Source organism: Pinus tabuliformis, chromosome X (assembly GCF_031772625.1).
Source record: "Pinus tabuliformis cultivar Carrire ecotype Pingquan chromosome X, CPIR1, whole genome shotgun sequence".
Lineage (NCBI taxonomy): Eukaryota > Viridiplantae > Streptophyta > Pinopsida > Pinales > Pinaceae > Pinus > Pinus tabuliformis.
This window is the reverse complement of record NC_142308.1, coordinates 145,859,052-145,881,883: the sequence shown is the minus strand read 5'-3', so window position 1 is coordinate 145,881,883 and position 22,832 is coordinate 145,859,052. Positions and strand designations below refer to the sequence as shown.

The following is a 22,832-nucleotide window of genomic DNA, read 5'->3' as shown; positions in this document are numbered from 1 at the left end:
CCCATGGTCCACGGACCATGGGTAGGCCAACACACTCTACATTAAATTACATTATCTTAGGGCGGACAACCCTAGACTCTCGCGCTCCGCGCCCGCATTTTGTGGGGTCTTTACAATACATTGACCAAAACTCAGGCTTTAAGCCCCAAAACTTGCTATGGGGGGATCCGCTGCCCAACAGGCCCCCAACACAATCATCGTGACTCATCCCGAGTCACTCAACTAGTGCGGTGATCTTCGCGCGGAGTCCATCCAGCAACTTCTGCACTTCGCTGACGTCCGCAGCACATTCTTTCGCTGTCCGCTGTACCAGTTGTGCGCGTATCTCCGATGCGTCATTGTCAAGTGCAATTCCTTGCCTGAGTGCATATATGCCCTGCATCTGTGCCAGCTTTCCCTCGATCTTGGCGGTGACCATGAATGCTTCCTCAAGCCAAGGCTGGATGCGTGCTTTAAGCACTGCTTCTTTCTGACGCGTGGCGTCCACCTGTTCCTTTAGAGCCTGGGCCTCCCTCATCTTGGCCAGTCGCTGAGTAAGGGCGACCGTTTGCGCGGTCCCCCGGACATTGTCATAGGCCTGCTGCAACTCCCGCGCTTCTGTCTCTAAACGCTGTAGCGTTGGGTCTTCCTGCAGTGACGTGAGGGTGACGAGTGACTGATCTAACAAGCCCGTGCAATCCTGTATAGCGCGCTCTATTGCTTCCAACCCCAATTGAATGGCGCAGTGCCGCTGCTCTCTGACTTCTGGGGGTGTAGAGGGCTGCGCCTTCAGCCACAGCTCCGCGATCTGCAGGTTGAGGTCCAGCTGGATCCTCGTTGCTTCCTCCTTTGCCTCGCGGAATCCACTGGCCAATTTGTGGATCCGTATACCTACTGGTAAGTCTGTTGCAATCTCTAGCTCGGGGACGCGGTGACATGCTTCCTCGACGATTTGCTCCAACTGCTGAGTCTGTGCTACCGCTTCATCGCATTGGAGGCTCAGTTGCTCGATGTTGATTCGTTGTTCACTGAGCATCTACCTACGCATCCTTCCCTAGCGCGAAGCTCTGTCGTCACTCCATCCTGCAGCTGGTATAATATCTCTCGCAGGAGGGCAGCCAAGTTTAGGCCAAGTCCCTTGAGCCGGCCTACCGCAGCTCTGTCCTCCGTGTTGTCCATTGTCAGTGCTCCTTCCGGCAACACGACGGTATTAGCCATTTTGGCTCGCAGCAACTACTCTGTTGCTGATGTACCCGTAGCCCCATAGACGGCTATCGTTCCCTGTTGTGGGGGCCACACCTGAAGTTCCTGGAGTTGCGCCCTGAGCACCCCCAACACATTTTGCTGCTCCGTCATTGCTTCCTGGAGCGCCTCCCTGGTGACCTCGCGAACTGTATCACTGATGTTGTATAGGTCACCGTCGTATAGGTCACCCTCGGTCAGTGTAATGGGTTCCCCATCCAATTTGGAAGCCTTGGTCTTCTTCCTGGGCCCTGTCCATTCTGTACTGTGCGGCCGCTTTAGCTGTGTGGATGATGTGTGTGGGTCCGCGCCTGCCGCTGTGTCCTCTGTCCCTTGTCCTGTGGTCAAGTCCGGGCCTCTTTCTTCTTGCGTCGTGGTTGCCTCAGATGTTGGTGTTGTTGCTGCCTTTTCCTTCGCGGCCTCGCGGGAAGCCTGTACTTCTTCAGCTAGCTGCTCGTTCTGCTTCTGTTGTGCTAGCAGCCTGGCGGCATCCTTCTATTTTTGAATCGTCGTCTCATCACGCACCGCCAGATCTGGTGCGCGCCATTCCAGTGGCCATGAGTCGAGCACCGCGAAAACAACGTCATCAATTGCAATGAAGGGGAGCGTGGTCCATTTCTGCTCCAGATCCTTCTGCGCCCTGATATACACATTGTGCATATCTGCTTTAAAGTCTGCAAAGCTCCGCAGACTGTCATATACCGTGGGGGATAGGCGCGACCGTTTGTTGATCCACATTTGTATGCTCGCCTCCATAAGTATCCAGAAGATCTTGATCTTGCGGATGCGCGTGGCGTGCCTTGTCGCCCAGAGCGACGCGTATTTTGCTGCCTCTGGCAGGTCCTGGTCAAGGGGAGGAAACTGACTATCCTCAAGCAATTCCCCTGCAACCAACAGGATGGATAAGAGCAGCCACGCGTAGTGGAAGGTCTTACCCTGCTCCTGGGCCTCCCTGCAGTTCATCAAGAACTCCTCGCAAAGGAACTGCGCCCAGTTGAACTATACCCCGTCTGCGCATTGCTTGGCCAACGCGATGACCGTTGTTGTTACCTCATTGCCACGGCATTTTCTCATCACTTTTCCTGCCAGCAACTAGGTAGCGACTCAAACCCCTTTGTTTTGAATGCTAGTAATAACGTAACCCCTCTGCTTTTTCTCCAACTTATATTTCTTTTTCATGGCCTCTGCAATCGCCAAGTCTCCACTTGTGCCAACTATTTCCGCGGGGTCCCTTCCTGTACAGGGAAGCCAAGAAATCCTATGTATAAGCTCCGTCGTGATGGGAATGGGCTCCTCCAGCCACAAGTACCCATCGTGCACCAAGCAAAGCAGTTGCTTGATGACAAATATCGTGATTGGTGCCCGATGAAAGTGTGGAATCCATAGGAGGTGGAGTAGCCCGGCCTCCTCCACCCCGCGCAACCATTTCCGTGGTTGCAGCGCTGTAACTGCCCCCTCCTTGCTTTGTTTCATCAGTTGGCTAGTTTCCAAATGAGGGAACTTTTCGCTATCCACGAGGTCCCAGTCTTCAAACTTCATCGTGGGTACGCGGCCCACAGCCGAACCTTCAAATAGAATTCCCTCGGGGAGGAACAGGGTTTTGAGTGTGCTTTTAAGGGCATCCAAATCTTTAGGTACCTTTACCCTCCCTTTCCGCGGAGGGACATACTTGGGCAGCTTTGCTGCGATGCGTACTGGCGAGATGTCTTCCTCCATTTCTTCCTCTGGTTCAATCTCTTCTACAAATGCTTGGACATCCTCCTCATCATCGCTCTCAATGGTAACCGTTTTGCCCTTCTCTTCCATGGACAGCTTACCAAACCGCGGGTTGCGCGGAGACATACAGACCAGTCCTGCTCCTTGTGGATCTTTTTTAGTCCTCGGCGTTCGGGGCGATTTTGGGATTTCCGGCGCATCCCCCACCGGTGACATAGGGCTCTGCGCGGCTCCCTTGGTTGTTGACATTATTCTGACCAAGGAATCCTGTGTCTCCTTCGGCAATGCTTCAAACCACGGACTTGCTCTCACAACCTCCAAATTCGTCAGGTTCATACCCACTTGATAACGCAACAACTGAATTCTCAAAACGCCAAGGGTTGTTCGGTGGAGAGCCCCCTGTGATTTATAGGCCCTTTTGAATTCAAATTCAACCGTTCCCCCATATTCAGCTCATTAATGCGAGAATGGCGGTAGATCGTTTCAAATCGAGTTCTGACACCGTGTCTTAATTTCCCGCCGCCCGCTCCTTGTTGTCTTAAAGGGGATATCTTATCATGAACAATGACCCCAACGGTCACTTCCCAGTCTACCTGCGCGACAGCGTGGCCTCCCATGCATGAGCGCGACCTTTGGGACAAACTGGCCCTGCACGCAGTCCTCCTATCGCGCCGCTTCCATACAAACTCTTTTATAGTCCCGCGCTCTCTTCCAACTGCTTGGAGCGCTGAGACTGTGCTTTCTACGGATAGTCAGGTGGTTACTCCACCCGCGCGAGGCTTCCCTGCACCTTCCATCCTAGTCCGCGGGTACCCCGCAATTACCCTGATGTCAGTCAGCGCTTCGCGTTCTTCTTTACACGGCGCGCTCCCCTGATTCCTTTGTCTAGTGAGGTGCGGCCACAGCCATGGCAGCAAAACCCCAAATCCTTCCAATGTGGTAGTGTGGTTGCCTACCTTTTGTTCTGTCGGACTTAGTTTCTCGGCGCGGCCTGCCTGTGTAATTTCGGTTTCTAGTTTGTTGATTTCTTCGTCCAAGATCCTACTTTTCTTCCTTAGTCGTACTCGATCTTCTTCGAGTTCACGAATTTTCAAGTGCCCTTGCCGAATGGCTTCCTGAATCTGCATATGTTTGGCCCCGCGCGACGGCATAATTCCTTCGTCTGGGTCCTTACGACTCGTTCCAATTATGTGAGGATTCCTTCCTCCCAAACCTATGGCCTCGACTCTGCTCGTCATCTTTAGGATCATTTCTGCACTCAGATTCTTGTACATGGCCCTAGAGGCCCATCGAACCGCTGGTACGCATTGGTCCCAATCAGTCTGTCTGGCCTGGTGAACCTTATTCAAGATCCCGCGTACCCTCTTGAATGCTTCTATGTGGAACTTTTGCGGTGCGCGGTGCTTTTCCTGCTGCTGCAGCTGGTTCCGAGTGTCGATCCTTAGTTTGGGATGTGCTTGCACAGCACACGTTTGCACCCATCGACACAGGTGGGTGCGCAGACTTCTCTGTCCTGGCTGCCCGATTCTTGTTCAGCGACGGGGGCTTCCAACCCGTACCCGCATCCGCCTTTTACCTACGCGCCAGCTTACCATGGTCTCTTGTCGTGTACTCCATCCCCGTACAGGTGTCGCGCACAGTATCCCTTCCAGCGTAGCATATTGTTGCTGTTCCGGTACTGCGTTTTCAACCTTGTCCAGGAATTCCTCTACCACTGTCACGTCATCATATGTTGGTGGTTCCCTTGCTTCTGTTGTTACGCGACAGAATGATCTAATCATCATGTTGCAATTTAGTGTCGTCACCTCGTGCAACCAGTTCTGCCAACGTTCTACTTCTTCATCTAAATCTGAAGTACAGGAACTGTCGCGTTCCCACAAAATTCTCCCATCTGCAGTCTGGTTCACCCGATCCTGGTCTTGCGCCGTTATCTGGTAAATGCAATCTAGCTCATCGTCGCGCATAGGTTCAGTGTAGCGCGTTCCTTCGGCTGGATCTAGCAGAACTACTACGCGTAGGGACTTTTTTTCGAATATCTTCTTCCGCTTCTTCAGGTTGAAGACGCCATTCATATAAGTGGCCCAGTCTATCCCTAGAAACGCGGGATAAGGATTGTTGTCATCAACAATCTCTCTTACTTCAAAGTCCGTCTACATGCTCGCGCCTTCGATATCAACTGTTACCCCTTGCAACCTCCCCATGGGCAAAATCTTCTATTGGTTCGCCATTCGTAATTGAATAGGGGACCATTGTAACGCGGGCTTGCCCATGCGTTCCCATGTCTGCTTAGGTAACACATTCGCGTCAGACCCCAGGTCCAAGATTACCTAATCCATTTCGTATTCTCCAATCTGCGCCGTCAACCTCATCTCCCTTCCAGTGCGCAATGTATGCTTTCCCAGTTTCCGGACTACGCGCGGTTCACCCGACCCTGCGCACCTAGTAATCAGCTCTTGTAGTCCTTTAACTGCCTTATTGTCGCGCAACAGCTTCATGCATGTCTCTAAAAAGGTACTAAGCATAGAAGGATCCATTCCTGGCTTACTACCTGAAGTAAAGGCCTTCGCGAAGCTCTTCTTAGCTTCCATAAATGTCTGTTTTGCGCGTTCTAAGTCAAACTCAGGTTCCTTTGAAGGAGCCTTGCAAACCCATGTATCTTCCTCGGGTTGTTTCCCCTGATCTTCCCCTATGGTCGCGCCACTTCTGAGCATCATGTTCACGTTGGGGTCTTCTTCGCGCAGTTCAGACCTCATCATTTGGATATTCTGAGTCGGAGTAGGCTGTAGTACCCCTTTCTCGCGCATCTATGCGATCAACGTAGGACAATCTACCATTTCGTGATCAAACTGAGCACAGTACGAACAAGATATTCTTGTTGGGTTGGTACAATCGTGAGCGTAGTGCCCTGGTCCTCCGCAATTGTAACAAATTAACTGTCCACGGCCCCTTCCTGGCCCCATTCCTCCTCGTCCTCGACCTCAGCCCTGAAATCCAGCGCCATCCCCGTGGCTAGGTCGAGGCCTCACGTTTATGTCTGCATTCTATAGGCTAGGGTCCGCTCCATCATCAACTCGTAGTTGCGACAAGTACGCTCGTCGTGGCCCACCGACCTACAGAAATTACAAAACAGCTGCTGCGGAGTCTGTGTATACTTCTGCAACAGATGACAATTGTCCGTCGTGTGTTTTCCTCCTATCTGACAGATCGCGCAACATAACATGGTGGTCATACCCGACCCTGCGTGTGCTTATGGTCTCAACAGCATCGGTCCCCCTCCTGCCAAGTAGTTCGCGAATATTAGACAGTGGTCTTTGTCATGGCCCTGGCCTTTGCATTTTATGCACCACACTTCCGCGCACGCCTCCGGCCACGGTGCCCTATCCTGCTTCAAACTCTACATCTCCAAGCAGAGATTTTGTAGCTGCGCGTGGATTTGTTGAACTCCCAGCCCCGGATCCTGTATCGGTGTTTCATGCAACCTCATCGCCATTTCCAATGGTTCGGCCTGGGTCGAAAGCTTCTGCTATGACAGCGTCGTCCTCAGGTGTGGTGTCAAAGATGCCACAAACCATGCACGGTGTTGCGCGTCTGTGAGCGTCATATTAGCCTCGTGGATCGTACTCTTCAGCCGCTAATCTAGATCCCATGGGGTCTTGCCTGGAAGCATCACGATCTCTTTAAATCCGATGATTGATTGCGTCTCTAATTTCGGCCGGCTAAATTCTCTGTTCAGCGCATTCTGGATCTCTACTATTCCTGCATTTGGGTGATCATTCGAGTGCTTGATATACCATGTCAACGCGCGATCCTACAGCGCGCTCACCAATGTGGCCTTCTTAATGTTGTCATCCGTGACCCCTTGTGCTTCCCACACTGCTCTTACCACGAACCAGAACTGATCCAGATCCTCATTTCCTACTCCTCTGAATACGGGTAGCTTGATCACGCTCGCCATGCTGAACTGTGGGGGTGGTGGAGGTGGAGTGGGTGGAGATGGAGGTGAAGGAGGTGACGTGGGTGGTGGCGTAAGTGGAGGTGGTAACTGCAGAATGCGCTACCTTATCAAACTAATCGCACTTCTCGGAGAGACCCGAGCGAGCTCTTCCTCGCTCTCTCGCAAAGGTGAAATCAAGGGACTATTTCCTAATTCCCCGCTACCTTTGTAGATTCTTCCGCTCCGCATTGTTCCAAACATTAATGTATTCGCATCACCTGTTTTTCACATAACAGCATCTTAATCCAGGTATTCAGGGATTTAATGTACCTACCTCGCGGTCCCTTGAGAAAACGTCGCTCTGCTTCGCTGTAGCTCACGGTTGTGTCTATTGCAAATTCAATGATAACTCACCCTATTATCTGGTTGAGCCAATGGTCCACAACTCACGTGATCTTATCTTCTGATGTTTCTAGTCTGCGCACTAATTCTGGAGTCCACACTATCGGTTGATCGAGCTTGTACCTTCCCTGGCTGTCGGCTAACCTCGCGATCCACTCATACAGTTCAGAAGAGAAAGACGTGAAGATCTCGTGAATTTCCGTATATACGTAGCGATCTAGCCACCTCTTCTCGAATATCTACGGAGTTCTGTTTTCCTGTGTCACGAACTCGTGAAGCTTCTTGTCCAACCACTCTTCAATTTCCTCCTTTGTAGGGTTCCAATGGCACGACATCAGACATCCCTTAGGTAGATCCTGGTCCCGGCAACAGAACCATTTGTTGGCTACTTGGGGCCTGACCCAGGTTCAGCAGTGAGTTTAGCCAAGCAAATCTCGGTACTACCGACCCTTTTGGCAACAGTCCGCGATGCGCGGATTGAGGTGTCACCCGAGGTAGTATGGGAGGGTGCTAGAACCAGGTTTCCGCACCCTAGGGATGTCTTGATGAAGTCTGTGAAGTTCGCGAACCGATCTTGCGCGCTTGCGCTGCTCCGCGCAGCCGCCTGTCCTTCGCGACTTGTGCAACTGCTTCCACGTAGATCTGTAGCGGCGCGAAGAGATGCGGTCTAGATCCTTTATCCTTATTGTGCCTTTATTATAGATCTTAACTTAATTATGTGGGCCCAATATTCTTATTAATCATTCAACATTTATAACCAGTGCGCGCAATCATAAACTGTAAAGAGATGCATAAATATCACAGAAATTATAAACACATAGCATTCCATAATCAACTTATCTTTTATTAATCTTTTGCTCAAGTACAATCCCAGCTCCGCCCTGCACACTCAGCTGCAGGGGTCCGCACACACAGCGACGGACTCTACCAGGCCTCTACGCACACAGCTGCAGAGCCTCTCCCTACTACTACAACCCAAGACTCGGACTTACAAACTCAGAACGAATTCCTTATTCAGAAACCCATAATACTTCTCAAAGCTAAGACTAAGACTAAAAACCGACTTTCCCCTTAGAGCCTCGCTCTATTTATACAATCCCATGGTCCACGGACCATGGGTAGGCCGACACACTCTACACTGAATTACATTATCTTAGGGCAGACAACCCTAGACTCTCGTGCTCCGCGCCCGCATTTTGCGGGGTCTTTACAATACATTGACCAAAACTTGGGCTTTAAGCCCCAAAACTTGCTATGGGGGGATCCGCTGCGCAACAGTGCAGCACGGTGAGGTGCAGCATGATGACGAAATGCAGCACAACAATAGGTGAAGGAGTCACCTTGGAGAATCAATTGAAGCAGCATGTCTTCAACTGATCTCATGTATCATCTTCTTAGAGATGATCTATGCTCTTATCTAGATAAGTCAAAGTGTTGACTTCTGTTGTCAACGTACTATCTCTCTCTCTCTCTGCTGAAGTATTGAAGAACATATAAGAAGAATTGATCAAGGATTTCCCCACATTGGGATTTGTCCCTGGCTAGCGCCACATCTTGTGTCCTCTTGTCTTGGCTTGTCTTTTGCGATTTATGTTTATGTTCTATCTGCAGTTTACTTTAATGTTGATGTGATTGCTAATCTGGAAAAGATATTGAGCTAACTGTGAAAATTGAAATAAATTTCTCTAAACATAGAACATACCTAAAATTTAACATGGTATCGGGGCTGAGGTGAAGACAATGCCCAAGCAAGAGTGAAAGAGCAATCACCGAAGACAGTTGGGAAAGGACAAAAGGATCAGTGGATTGCTCATCCCTCTTCAAATTCACCGAGGGTAAGTCAAAGCAGAGAATATTATCAGAATAGCGCAGCATAAGTTTTTGATGGCCTACCTAAAGATCACTTCATTGGGAAGTTCGGATCTAAGGGTGGAAGGAAAGGCAGATGCCTTGGTTGCAATAAGTTCAGCCATTATGCGAAGGAGTGTCCGAATGGCAAAGACACATCCCTTGATGAAGATAACAATCATTCTAGGGACATCTTCAATGATCAAAGGAATGACAGGTAATGCAGGTCATCAAGGAAATGGCTAACTCTTCAAAGAAGGCAAGGAACCCCAGGTATGAAGAATCAAATGTTGTTTTTGATAAGATAAAGAAGCGTTATCTTGTATTGGCCCTCTCCTTCAGATTCTTTGGGAATCTGGCTTATTGATTGTAGTGCTTCAAGGCACTTCATTATATAGTAGGGTGCACTCTCTAATTTGGTAGAGATGGAAACAATCGTGGGATTATACTTGGAGCCGATACCACCTATCCCGGAAAGGGTGTAGGGAATGTTACCCCTCAATTGAATGAGGGTAACTCGATTCATTTACAAAATCTCTTTTATGTACCTAATCGCAAGAAGAACCTGGTGTCCATTTCGGCAATGGAAGTCAAAGGTTACACGGTGGCACTCATCGATGGAAAGGTACGTGTTTGAAAATAGACTTTTCAAAGATGTTTTTGAGTTCAGGGTTGTATCAAGTTGCAGGAAGTCCACTGGGGACCATGTCCATTGACACATAGCACCGGAGGTCTGTGAGTCAAATGGTGACAGGGATGCCTGAATTCAAAAAGAGCATGAAAGTACATGTCTGAGATGTACCGAAGGAAAATCTTACAAGGGGACCATTCCCCTCATGTAGCAGGTTCATAGGTTTGGAACAACCCGAGGTGTTTGAGATTCATGATCAGGAATCTCACGTATGCAGGTGGAAGAAAGCCCTCTATGGCATGAAGCAAAACTCCCCAGGCGTAGTATGAGAGGATTGATAGCTGTCAGATGAAGCTGAGATTCACTAAGAGTGAAGTTGATCCAAACCATTGTTTGAAGGTTGTGGATGATAGACCTCTCATACCAGCACCTTCTAAGGACGACCTATTTCAAACAGGTGTAAACCCTCTCACTTGCAGAAGCAAGAGGGAGTTGGATTCCGGATGTGGAATGATAAACTGCAAGCCTGTGACTACCTCGAGGATCTTAACTTTCAGAAGTTATATGGTAGTGATGTCGAACCAGATATGGGAAATGCCTTTGAGTTTCATAAACTCATTCGCGTTGATGTTCTTGGTGAACTTCCGTCCGGACATATGTTTTGCAATTAGCATGGTGAGCTCATATTTGGTTGAGCCTCACTGGATTGGTGCCAAGAATCTTCTGAGATATCTTCGGGGCACAATCTCTCATGGATTGAGATACACTGTCAGAAATATGAAACTGCATGATTATTCAAATGCTGACTGGGCAGGCAGTGTGGAGGATCACTAGAGCACTTCTCAATGCTGGTTCTCTTTGGATTCTGCTTCGATATCATGGATGAGCAGGAAGCAGAAGTCGGTTGCTATAAGCACCGCCGAGACCGAATACATAGCTACGAGTATGATCTCGTGTGAAGCTGCATGGTTGCAGAAGCTCTTAAGTGAGTTGTTTGTACACATGATGAATACCACTGTGATTCTCTGTGACAACCAGAGGGGGGATTCGATTATTGAGGAATCCTGTATTCGATGATTGCTCCAGCAGATAGACATCAGATACTGCCTTATCTGGGATATGGTAAGTCGATGAGCGAGGAGGCTCCATCGCATTGAGACTGATGTACAGGTCACAGACATTTTGTCAAAGCCCCAGGGAAAGGTCAAATATGTGACTTTCCCGAATGACTTGGAGTCGTTGAGAGACCTTCTTATAAGGGTCCTGCATGTTGCATGCATTGAGCTCTGGGAGCTCTGGGGGGCTTGGGGTACTTACTGGAGCAACATACAACCACAGGGCGACTCACCCTCCCCTGGTGGTGCGCTATGTACAAGATGACAGGTTCAACCTTCCCCTGTGATACCCCGTGGCGACTGTGGAACATGATGATTAGTTCTCCTGTGGGCCGAGATGATTAGTTCTCCCGTGGCAACTGTGGAACAGGATGATTAGTTCTCCTGTGGACCAGGATGATTAGTTCTCCCGTGGCAACTGTGGAACAGGATGATTAGTTCTCCTATGGGCCGGGATGATTAGTTCTCCCATGGCAACTGTGGAACATGATGTTTAGTTCTCATGTGGGCCGGGATGATTAGTTCTCCCATGGCAACTGTGGAACAGGATGATTAGTTCTCCTATGGGCTGGGATGATTAGTTCTGCAGTGGCAACTGTGGAACAGGATGATTAGTTCTCCTATGGGCCGGGATGATTAGTTCTCCCGTGGCAACTGTGAAACAGGATGATTAGTTCTCATGTGGGCCAGGATGATTAGTTCTCCCGTGGTGACTGTGGGGCAGGATGATTCGTTCTCCTATGGACAAGATGATTAGTTCTCCTGTTGAGGCATCCTACCCATGCAGTCTGGGACTCATGGGAAGTACCTCTCATCTGATCAATGAGCAGGGAAATGGGGTTAGGGACCATAGTAGTACTATCGATGGACGCATCGATGTATCTACCGTACTCCCTATGCTAGGATGACCTCCATTGATCTGGGATCAATGAAACTGATCTGGGATTAGTATGAGTGGTTTGAGACACTCTCTTGTGATATTGATCTGGGATCAATAAAACTGACTTCGGGCCAATAAGAGTGATGTGTCACACTCTCTTCAGATGAAACTGACTTCGAGTCAGTAGAGAATGGTATGAGACATTCTCGAGCAATTCTTCTTCTTCATGGTTCAGCAGAGTAGAGCATAGCAGAGCAAAGTAGAGCTCAGCAGAGCTTAGAAGAGCAATGCAGGGCACTGATGGCAGAGATAGTACAATCGGACATATGGATCATCGGATGGAGTTCTCCCTAGTTGAGAGGGAGTGTTAAAATTGGCAACTAGGGTCAAATTCCATGTGGGTCATATTATTAATGGAATATGATATTTTTCTTGGATCCCTCTCATGGAGAGGTGTAGGATTGATCTAAAGATCATCTGATTCCGATAAGTATTCATGGAGATATGAATTTATTTGTGTTATGGGGCAATTCGTCAAGGTCGGCCAGCAACCAAGTAAACCCCACTTGTGCTCAACGTTTTAGTATAAATAGAGGTGGACTTTAAGTCATTTAAACACACTTGGGATCTCTTCCTCTCTACTTGTCTTTAGGTTTTAGTAGGAGGAGAGATCCTAAGGGATAACGCTGCCCTAATCTAGAGGGAAAAAGTCGAAACCGCCGGGAATAGCCGGAAAAGTCGGAACTACCAGAAATGCCAAGAATAGCCAAAATTGCCGAAACTGCCGAGAACTGCCGGAAAAGTCGGGAAAAGCCAGAACTGCCGGAAAAAGCCAGAATTGCCGAAAAAGCCGGGAATAGCCGAGAATTGTTGAAACTGTCGGGAATTGTTGGAACTATCGGGAACTGCTGGGAAAAGTCGGAATAGCGGGAATTGTCGAAACTGTCAGGAATTGCCGAAATTGCCAAAACTGCCGGGAATAGTCTGAATTGCCGGAACTGCCGAAATTGCCGGGAACAGCCGGAATTGTCGGAATTGCCGGAATTGCCGGGAACTGTCGGAACAGCCAGGAAAGCTGACGCAGAGGGCAGAAGCTAGAACTGTTGGGAACTATCGGGAACTGCCGAAACAGCCGCGAAAGCTGACGCAAAGGGAAGAAGCCGGAACTATCGAGAACAATCGGAACTGTCGGAACTATCGGGAACTACCAGAACTACTGGGAACAACCAGAACTGCCAGAACTGTTGGAACTGTCGGGAACTGTTGGAACTGCCAGAACTGTCAGGAACTACCAGAACTATCGGGAACTGTCAGAACTGCTGGAATAGTCGGAACTGTCAGAACTGTCGGGAACAGCGAGAACTGCCGAGAATTGCCGGAACAGCGAGAGCATCTGTCTCTGAAGGAGAGCAGCATGCAAGGGACAGCTAACTAACATTGGGACAGTTGTATGGTACTTAGCAGCAAATACACCAAGCATGCAATATTACAACTAGCATGCAAAGGACAGTTAGCATGCAACAACAAGCTTGCTAAGGAAAACAAGCATGCTAGGGACAACAAGCAAGCAAGGGGCAACAAGCAAGCAAGGTGCAGCCAGCACATAGGTCAGTATGGCAACATGGTGCAGCAATGGCACATAATGCAGTACAGTGATGGGTACAGTCATGATTAATGAAGCATGATGAGATGCAGCATAGTGATGATGGGTGCAGCATGATGACGAAATGCAGCACAACAATAGGTGAAGGAATCACCTTGGAGAATCAGTTGAAGCAGCATGTCTTCAACTGATCTCATGTATCATCTTCTTAGAGATGATCTATGCTCTTATCTAGATAAGTCAAAGTGTTGACTTCTGTTGTAAACGTACTATCTCTCTCTCTCTCTGCTGAACTATTGAAGAACATATAAGAAGAATTGATCAAGGGTTTCCCCACATTGGGGTTTGTCTCTGGCTAGAGCCACATTTTATGTCCTCTTGTCTTGACTTGTCTTCTACGATTTATGTTTATGTTCTATCTGCAGTTTACTTTAATGCTGATGTGATTGCTAATCTGGAAAAGATATTGAGCTAACTTTGAAAATTGAAATAAATTGCTCTTGGCTTGTCTTCTGTGATTTATGTTTATGTTCTATCTGCAGTTTACTTTAACGCTGATTTGATTGCTAATCTGGAAAAGATATTGAGCTAACTGTGAAAATTGAAATAAATTGCTCTAAGCATAGAACATACCTACAATTTAACATTTTTCCTCTTGGATTTTACAGTTAGATTCATGTTCAAGTTGCGACTCCACTTGTTTCATTTCTTGCAAGAATTTCTGCTAGAAGCTCGCTTCTTGTGGATCTCTTGTTTTTCTTGAACAAGGATCTCTCCCTAACGTCCATTGGCCCCTTTTCCCTTTAAAGAAAGTCATCATGAATGACTTGTTTGCCCCTTATCGTTTTACTAACATTCCTCATGATATTCCATAAAATGTCATTAATAAATTGCCTTCTTTCACGAGTAATAATGCACTCACTGCTAGAAATCGCCTCTTAAGGTTTGCTCATTGTATGGAAATATTTTGTGGCTTTGTACGATATAGTCATGAAGATGTCAAGATGCGACTCTTTGTCCTTTCCTTGGAAGATATGCTAGGAATTGGTTTTGTGATTTTCCTGACAATTCTTTTGACTCTTTACATGCCATCGTCGATGCTTTTAAGAATAGATATGATGATCAAGGGGGCTCGCCTTGTGCCTCTAATACTATGAAGAAAGATGAAAATGATCCTGCAAAAGACCCAACTATTGTAGAAAGGGTTCAAGAGAGCGTGCCACTTCATCCTTTGCCATATTGCAGACCTTGTGACCATTTCCATGATGAATCCACTTGTGTTGTTGCAAGAAGAATCCTTGATAGTGGAAAGGCCAGAACAAATGATTAAGGGGGTCTTATTAGGGAATTGACTCAAAAGCTTAGAGACATGCAATTTAGTCTAGCTTTGCTGATGAAAGCCGTAGAACTCAACCAAAAGAATCACTCTGAGGAAATGAGATCCATGCACACCAAGTTGATAGCCGTAGAAGAAAAGCATTTTGAGGAGCTGAGCACCATAAAGGAAAATCATAAGAAAGAAATGAACTTTATGCAAGACAAGGAAATCAGTCTTCAGAACAAGTTATTAGCCATAGAAGACCAACATGTTGAGGAACTGAAAATCATGCAAGACCATTTGATTGCTATGGAGGAAAGTCATGTCAAAATAATAAAAGATATGGAAGTTGGTCATATATGTCTTCAGAATAAGTTGTTGACCATGGAGGAAAACCATGCCAAGGGAAATCAGTGCTATGAAGGTTGAACATTCCAATCAAATGAACGCCATGAGAATTGAACAGAACACTCTTTAGAGTAAGATACAAAAGATGGAAAAGTCACTGTAGCATGACTATTAGCATACATAGATCAAATGATGAAAGAAACAAGGAACTTTTGACAAATCATAAGCCTCAGAGTGATTCCCATCTCATTGCGCGGAAGTCACTTGCCTTATTAAAGACAGGGTAATTAGAAGTGCCATGGTTGAAAAAGAAATCGAGAAAGGTCAAACTTATGTGTCATCTTTGATAGAGTATATTCATAATAAGATTGGGCATACTTCAGATTCTTCAGATCTTTCATCCAAGCATTTTTTAGATCAGACAGAGAATCTACATTGGTCCCATTATTAGCATTCAATCTGTCGAAAACAAAAGTAAAAGGCGTAAAAGAAGAAGGAAGAGGTTTAATGCATCTGATGGTCGAGAGCAGTTCAATATACGGATAAGTCAAAATCCCAAGATCTTCAAAATTCAGCACGACACATCAGAGAAGCAACCCACAGACCTGCCTAAAAGTCAGCAGATGCTCAATATGCACTATATTGAAGACATATAATGCCATAGGGCATCTTTATATAGTATCTCTAACCCTACTCCCTTTCATTTATGTCATTAATTAGTTTTCATTTATGCACTTATGTTGTGTCTTTACTTAGTTTAAATCTTTTTATTCATGCGGATGTTCTATATGCATGATGATTTTGATTATGAGAGGATATAGATTTGATGGATTTCTATTTTCTTGGCTACAAGATTATGGATTCTCACGTCACTTCGATGAAGCAACGTGTTTCCATATGGAGTCAGATGTTGCACCTATTTTGTCACAAGTCCAAGGAAGCAGTTGTACAGAATTTTTCAAAGTTCAAAATCATCAGCCAGCGAATTCTTATGTCATTGTAAACCCAATTTTTGCAAATTGTAATGTAAATGATGCTAGTACGACCGTTTAATTATGTAACAACCTAGGTAAGCCTATGATTTTGGCGACAAATTTCATCCTAGGAGGTTTTTCGTCTCACCGAATTATGTGTGTTTCTAAACACAGATAATCGGCAGAGTTTTTCCCTCCAGCTTAAACCCCAAAGCTAGGTGGAATTTATTGACAAAGTCTTAAGTGAGTCCTAGTGTTTTTAATCGAGTCTATTGTAAAAGTGATTTGGAAATAATTTAAGCTATTTGGCTAAATTATTTTATTACAGATCACTTGGTCTACTAGATCATATTGTGTCGCAAAATTGGGTAATTATTTTGAGGGTCTATAACGAATGGGTATTCCCCCTTTGAGGGTTGAATTTGTAATTATCTGATGTAAAAAATATTTTAGTGCATGGTCCCTCGCAATCAGACACGATGGCTAAAGTATTTGAGGGTGGAAAATCAATTAATCCCCTCAAGTGTCAATTAAACAATTTTCCTGACAAAAATAAAAATTAAATCCTAAGCCAAAAAATTAATTAATTTAGACTCAAAAAATTAATTCTAGAGAAATTAATTTCTCCAAGTGGAAAATGATCAAAAAATTTGTGGGTCAAAAAGAAGTCGATTTTTGGAGGTCCCCAACCAAGGCAAAAAAAATGGATATTTTAAGAAAAATTGACCCTTTGGACCTTAGTGGTTAAATCAAAGTAAATTTTTTGAGGAAATTAATCCAAAAAATTAATTTTTGGATTAATAAAAAATGGTTTTTATAGGAAATTCGAAAATTTCTCAAAAATAAATATTTTCGACGGCAGAGATTAAAAAATGATCCACAATATTTATCAACAGGTGAGATTATTTTGACGGGGATCAAGCCAACTAGTCGTTACTTTCCACTTGGAGGATTTATCTATAAACAATAAATTAGAAGATATTTGCTTATCAAGTCACGATGATGAAAACTTTGACTGTAACGTTGGTGTTGTTCCATTGATCTGCTGGGAACGTTTGAAATATCATAATAATAGACTTTGGGGTTCAGTTCATGGTGTTCTTTTCCGATGATTTGTATATAACTTGCAAACTATTTTTGTAGAAGATTTTTTTGTAAATAAATTTTTCTAACCCTTGTTTTGCAACCACTGGGGTTTGGATTTTTTATTATTATTTTGTATATATTGGGGTTTTGGGTATTTTTGTTTCTTGTTTGTGCAAGTGAAATTCAAGTTATTCGAGAAGTGTTGGGGTTTTGAGTTAGATCTAGGCCCTTGAGGATAAGATCTAGCCTCTATTTTGTTTGCAAGGCTAGCATCAAGGATTTTGCAGTGAAATTTAATAAATTTGAAGATCTAAAGCAAATAATCACTTTTGACAAGGGTTTGAAATTTTTTTTGAGGCCTCATAGGCCTAGCGTTTTCCTCCAAACCTTGTCGTGGCCCTCCTTTTGCCTTGAGGTCACCCATTAGGGCCTGATTGGGCCTTGTTACAGGCATTTTTTCCTTTATCCCTAGGGCCACAAGCCCTTAGGGCCTTCTTCTTTAGCCGTCAGCGCTCCTTTGGTTCTTAGTTGCCCTTTTTGGGGCCCTTTTCCTTAGGTCACAGGCCTAAGGACCTTATTCCAGCCCTCAACCTCCCTCCTATTCCATGTCGCAGGCCTGCTAGGGCCTCTCCTCCCCTCCACTGCCTTCTTCTCCCTCTCCCCTGGCAATTTCCTAGCCCTCCTGCCCTCTGTCCTCCCCTGCTTGCCTTCTGTCCTCCTTTGTCTACCCTCGGCTTCCCTCTCTTGCTCTACCGCAAACCCTACAGGTTTGTTCCTCCCTTACCATGGCCCTAACAAGGCCTCTAGCCCCGTGTCGTGAGCCTTAGTGGCTCTTTTCTTGGAGCCGCAGGCCTATTTGGCCTTGTGTCCCCTCTCATAGCCCTCATTTTGCCTCTTGTTACAACCATTGACCTACTCACTTGATGATCAGTTGGGGAAGATGCTAGAGCAGTTGGAGAAAAGGAAAATCAACCACTTCCATCAAGTTGAATGGCAAAAGGTTGTCAGATCTGACAAAGAGGTGGCCATCCTTAATACAGTTAGCTTCAGAGCCGCCGGATCAAGGATGAATTGAGATTCTTGAAAAATAAAAGGAAGCAAGAGGGAAGTTTTTCAGACTACATGAATCTTCGATCACAGAATCATAAAAATTCCATCCCACCATGGAGATTCGAAATTGAACAAGCCAGAACATTGAAACAGAATCAAATTGAGTTTTTTATCAGCTCTTCTTTGGGATGACATGAAATGTAGAAGTTATAGGTTTTCAGAAGGTTTGTCAAGGTGCATACTTTAAGACAGATAATCTATGAGTATCCTTTAATGTGTAAAGTTCAAAACTCTTGTATTTAAGCAGAACGCACCCTGCCGTTCGCATCTACTTATTTCTTGAACCAGTAAATTTCTTTTCATATCAAAAAGAAATGTAATACAGTATACAACAATTTTTGTTAGCGATGACTGAATGAGCTGTAACACATGTCAGAAAATAAGTAGGAATAGAATTTAGCTATTATGTCACCAGCTAAAAGTTGGAACAGAATAAAAGATGAACTAGAGAGGATTCATTTATAATAGGCATGCAGACAGGCATGTGAGTGACACTTAATCGTCTCTAAATTTCAAAGAAGTGGATTTTCTTGGAAAATAGAGTTGCATCCACTGTCTACTACTACTAAAGCAAGAGAAAATATGCTCTATCTATGACATTACAAACGCAAAATCTCTTTGATCACCAATGCATCTATGGTTAATCGACATTTTACAGCACACCAGCAAATTACATTTTGCCTCTGTTTTTTTAATTCATCCATATGAAATAAACGGAATATACATAGCGTAACACATGAGCTGTAACACATGTCAGAAAATAAGTAGGAATAGAATTCAGCTATTATGTCACCAGCTAAAAGTTGGAACAGAATAAAAGATGCACTAGAGAGGATTCATCTATAATATTACAGACAGCATGTGAGTGACACTTAATCGTCTCTAAATTTCAAAGAAGTGGATTTTCTTGGAAAATAGAGTTGCATCCACTGTCTACTACTAATAAAGTAAGATTAAATCTGCTCTATCTATGACATTACAAACGCAAAATCTCTTTGATCACCAATGCAGATATGGTTAATCGACATTTTACAGCACACCAGCAAATTACATTGCGCCTCTGTTTTTTAATTCATCCATATGAAATAAACAGAATATACATAGCGTCTTACAAATGTCTCGTACCTGCCAAGTTGTCCTTAAGCCATCTCGAGTGTTTTGGACTTACGTGGCCATCCCACCGCCCAGAATGTGAATGATTAACGTTGCTGTCCATCATGAATCCTTCCATTTCTTCAAGCCAGGAAGTGAGTTGCAACTACCAGATTTGGTCCCGATGAATCACCCTCGTAAAACCTCAAATGGTATTTGCATAACCCTGATATCGGATTCAGGAGGTCTAAAACTACAATTATTTCTCGAAAACCACGAGGCACTGAAATTTCACGCAACAAGAAGCCGGAGGAAGCACCTGCACCACTAGAACGTGTAAAAAGTATCAGTAAAATGCATTCATGATTGGCTGTATTGACTAAAGACTTATGAATGCAAAAACCTTGCCGTGCGTAATTTCTAATATCAGGACGAATTTGCCGTTAAAATTATTAAATGTCAAATTTGCCTCAATATTCTATGGTACAATTTAAGTTTGAACCTGTTTGCATGCGATGACAAACCTTGACAAGGAGAAGACTGAAACGGAAATTCATTAACGTTGCTGTATTTCGTGTTTTATCACACATTTTTTAATATCTTCCGAAGGCCATTGCAAAGCTCACAAAGCCGATAAGTGGGTAAGGAATGTCAAATCAGCAACGGATCAAATGAGCAATCCTTGATGACATGCTAACCAGCATGATTCGTGCGAGTATTATAGTAGGCGGCCAACACAACCATGTGAATTTCAACAAATCCCTTTTCAGTACCAGAAAGGAGATTGATCCATAGGAAAGGATCACACCTTACAACTATGCAGATGTCTTCCTCGTCTTCTCTAATATACCCGGGATACACCATCTAGTCCTCCCTATATGGTAAATTTAGGGAAGCAAAGAACAAATGGACAACTTGAAAATGGGGATGGAACAAACCCCTGAATGAATAAGAAATTGACAAGCATGAATGTCCAGCATCAATTCATTACTATTAGCAGCCCCACCCACAGCGAAAAAGGCTACGTTTGTATATGCACGGACAAGGATATCACCAAGCGATGGCCTAAAGGACATCCTGTCATTTTTTTAGTTCAGAATGTTGGTTGTGAAGCAATTCTGAAAGGGATAGAATGGAAATGGACGTTTGAAATTCACCGGAGCAGAATACCCTACACAAATGTCTCTTTTCTTGAGGGAATTTAGATTCCGGAAGCAATTTAGCAAATAGCCCTTATGACTCTATGGAAGGGAAAATTGGCAAAATTTACAGTTTCAGAAATATCAGGGACCTTGTTGGAGTCTTATAATGCAGCTGCTCCTACAAAACAGAAATTTGAAAATAGAAATGGAAAAGTAAAGTTACAGTAAACTGACGATGGGTGTCGTGATTCAGCAGTGAAGTTGCCCGCATGTCAGGCCACTTGCAAATGTTCAATTTCTCCAAAGTCGTCAATGAGCCGATCAGGCCGGTGCTAATCCAAGGCTATCTTGAAGTAAGAGTACCCAGCAGCTTAGCCAAATGATAGTACTTATGTTCAATGGTTTCCTCCTTGGGTTTTGTGCGGTCTTTCAGTGTCAAATTTTAGGCCAGGTGCAAAAGGATTTTCCAGTGTCAAAAGAGCTGGGTGCAAATCCGGGGTTATCTCTACAGAAGACTACCCCGCAGTTTAACAAAATTATGGAACAAGGATAAGTTCTGAGATATTTTGACATAACAGTGCCCCAGCTGCTTAGCCAAACAAAGTGTTTATGTTCAGTGGTTTGCCCCTTGGGATCAGGGGCTTAGTCGAACAAAAGTGTTATATTCAGTGATTTGCACCTTGCAGTCCGTTTCAGTGACCAGCAGGCCGCTTGTAATGTCCGGCCTATTCACGCCAGTTATCACGCTCATTTCTCTCTAAGTTTAAAGAAAACACTTCCTCAAAAACCAAAACAAAAGAGGTTACAATAAACTGTGCTTCCCTTTGTTTTGTTATTTTTCCATCAAACATCATCTTTATTTAGATCCGTATTGCAAGAAGACATAAGCTGATAAACTCTGTCGGGTAGCTAAAAAAACAATGAAAGGGAAAATGGTTAAAGCCCGTAACAATTAAAGTTTTTTTCTCTGGAAGCTTAAATGCTAAGCAATTTGCCAAAATGCTTCTTCACGCTATCAAATTTCCACAGTGCGCGCCGAATTGAACAGAAGAACGAGATAAGACAAACTAGACAAGTATGCATGTGATTCGCATGTTAAGATTTAAAGAGTGATTACAGGAACTGGATTCCATCTTAAATATCCAAGAATCAACCAAAGATTTATTTTCGATACCCAAGAAACAACCAAAATTCTTTGAATACAAGCCTCGCTTTTCATTTTTACAGGATTCCGACACGAAGGACCTTCAAATTTAAAGGATGACATAAACAACTCGACTCCAACCTTTATAACGTGCAGTAGGCAGGTCAAGTCTGTCGCGGGGAAGAGGTTTGATATCTTAAACTGTGGTGCGTATAGCGAATTCCTCCGGCCTTCGTAGTTCAAAGTCCAGAAATCGAGACGACAGAAAGGTCAGGGGATCGAATCCCCTGCCTTTGAAGATAAATTCACTTTTCTGGGGCGGACCAGCAGGAGTTCGTGTAAAATGTCCGAGCTAAGACGAATGCTGCGAAAGCTTTTCTTGTATTTGTTCGATTCCAACCGCACTTTTACCGCGTCCTCCTCGTCACTTTAGCCACCGTATTTCGGCATAAAATACTGTGTGCGTCCCGTCAGCTGCTTTGCGAACCAAAATTATTAAATTACGAAATATTTTACAAATAATTTAATCGAATATGCCTTGAATAAGAATTAAACAGCAAAAGAGACGGTAAAATGTCCGAGCTAAGACGAATGCTGCAAAACTTTACTTGTATTTATTCGATTCCAACCAGACTTTTACTGTTTGTGTCCACTCAGCTGCTTTGCGAACCAAAATTATAAAAATGCGAAATATTTTACAAATAATTTAACTGAATATGCCTTGAATAAGAATTAAACCGCAAAAGAAACGACGGTAAAACAAAACCAGAACGACAGAATACTACAACCACGAACACACGTTTCTGGTTGTCATGATCCGAACTCGACATGCACCAGTCGCTCTTTCACTGAGATTTTCTTCAGAGCTGAAAATAGAGTCAAGTTTTGCATCCCTGCGCTTCATTCTCTCTGCATTCACAGGTTTAAAACTGGCCTTCCCTGACGCCATTTTCTGATAGGAATTTTGTCCGAAGTAAAATTAAAATAAATTTTCCTTTTTGACTGGCTTTAAAATCAACTAAATGAAACCGATATCGTCCATCCGATCAGGAATCTGATCGTACGGCGCACGGTTGTTGCGTGGTGATCACGACTGGTAAGCCGTCCTTGTCGAACGATCAAATGTGTTAATTTTGTCTTGTGATGCCGCGTCAGAAGATGCCTTGGGGTCCCTCACTACGAACCCTTCATTTTCATCTTTTCTGAGTATTGACTTGTGGTTGTGGGGTAGATGGGAAAAGAAAAATATGGTGTAAAGGAAAACGTTG

At 44.7% G+C, this 22,832-nt stretch overlaps 1 protein-coding gene across 6 annotated transcripts in view; it reads right to left on the bottom strand.

Annotated features, from left to right (window-relative positions):
* Positions 1–22,532, bottom strand: part of LOC149138877 (uncharacterized) — a 66,099-nt gene extending 43,567 nt beyond the window's left edge. The window contains exons 1-3 of one of the 6 annotated variants that reach the window (XM_089447167.1): positions 22,360–22,532; positions 21,706–22,038; positions 19,312–19,597 (exon numbers count right to left, since the gene is read on the bottom strand). In XM_089447167.1, the coding sequence (XP_089303293.1) occupies positions 19,312–19,417 (106 nt within the window). In that variant the 5' untranslated portion in view covers positions 19,418–19,597; positions 21,706–22,038; positions 22,360–22,532. Of the gene's footprint in view, positions 1–19,311; positions 19,606–19,802; positions 20,278–20,643; positions 21,448–21,705; positions 22,039–22,172; positions 22,222–22,359 lie in introns of those variants that run through there. The other 5 variants (XM_089447168.1, XM_089447165.1, XM_089447166.1 and 2 more) reach the window with 5 other exon arrangements.
* Positions 22,533–22,832: the final 300 nt, after the last annotated feature.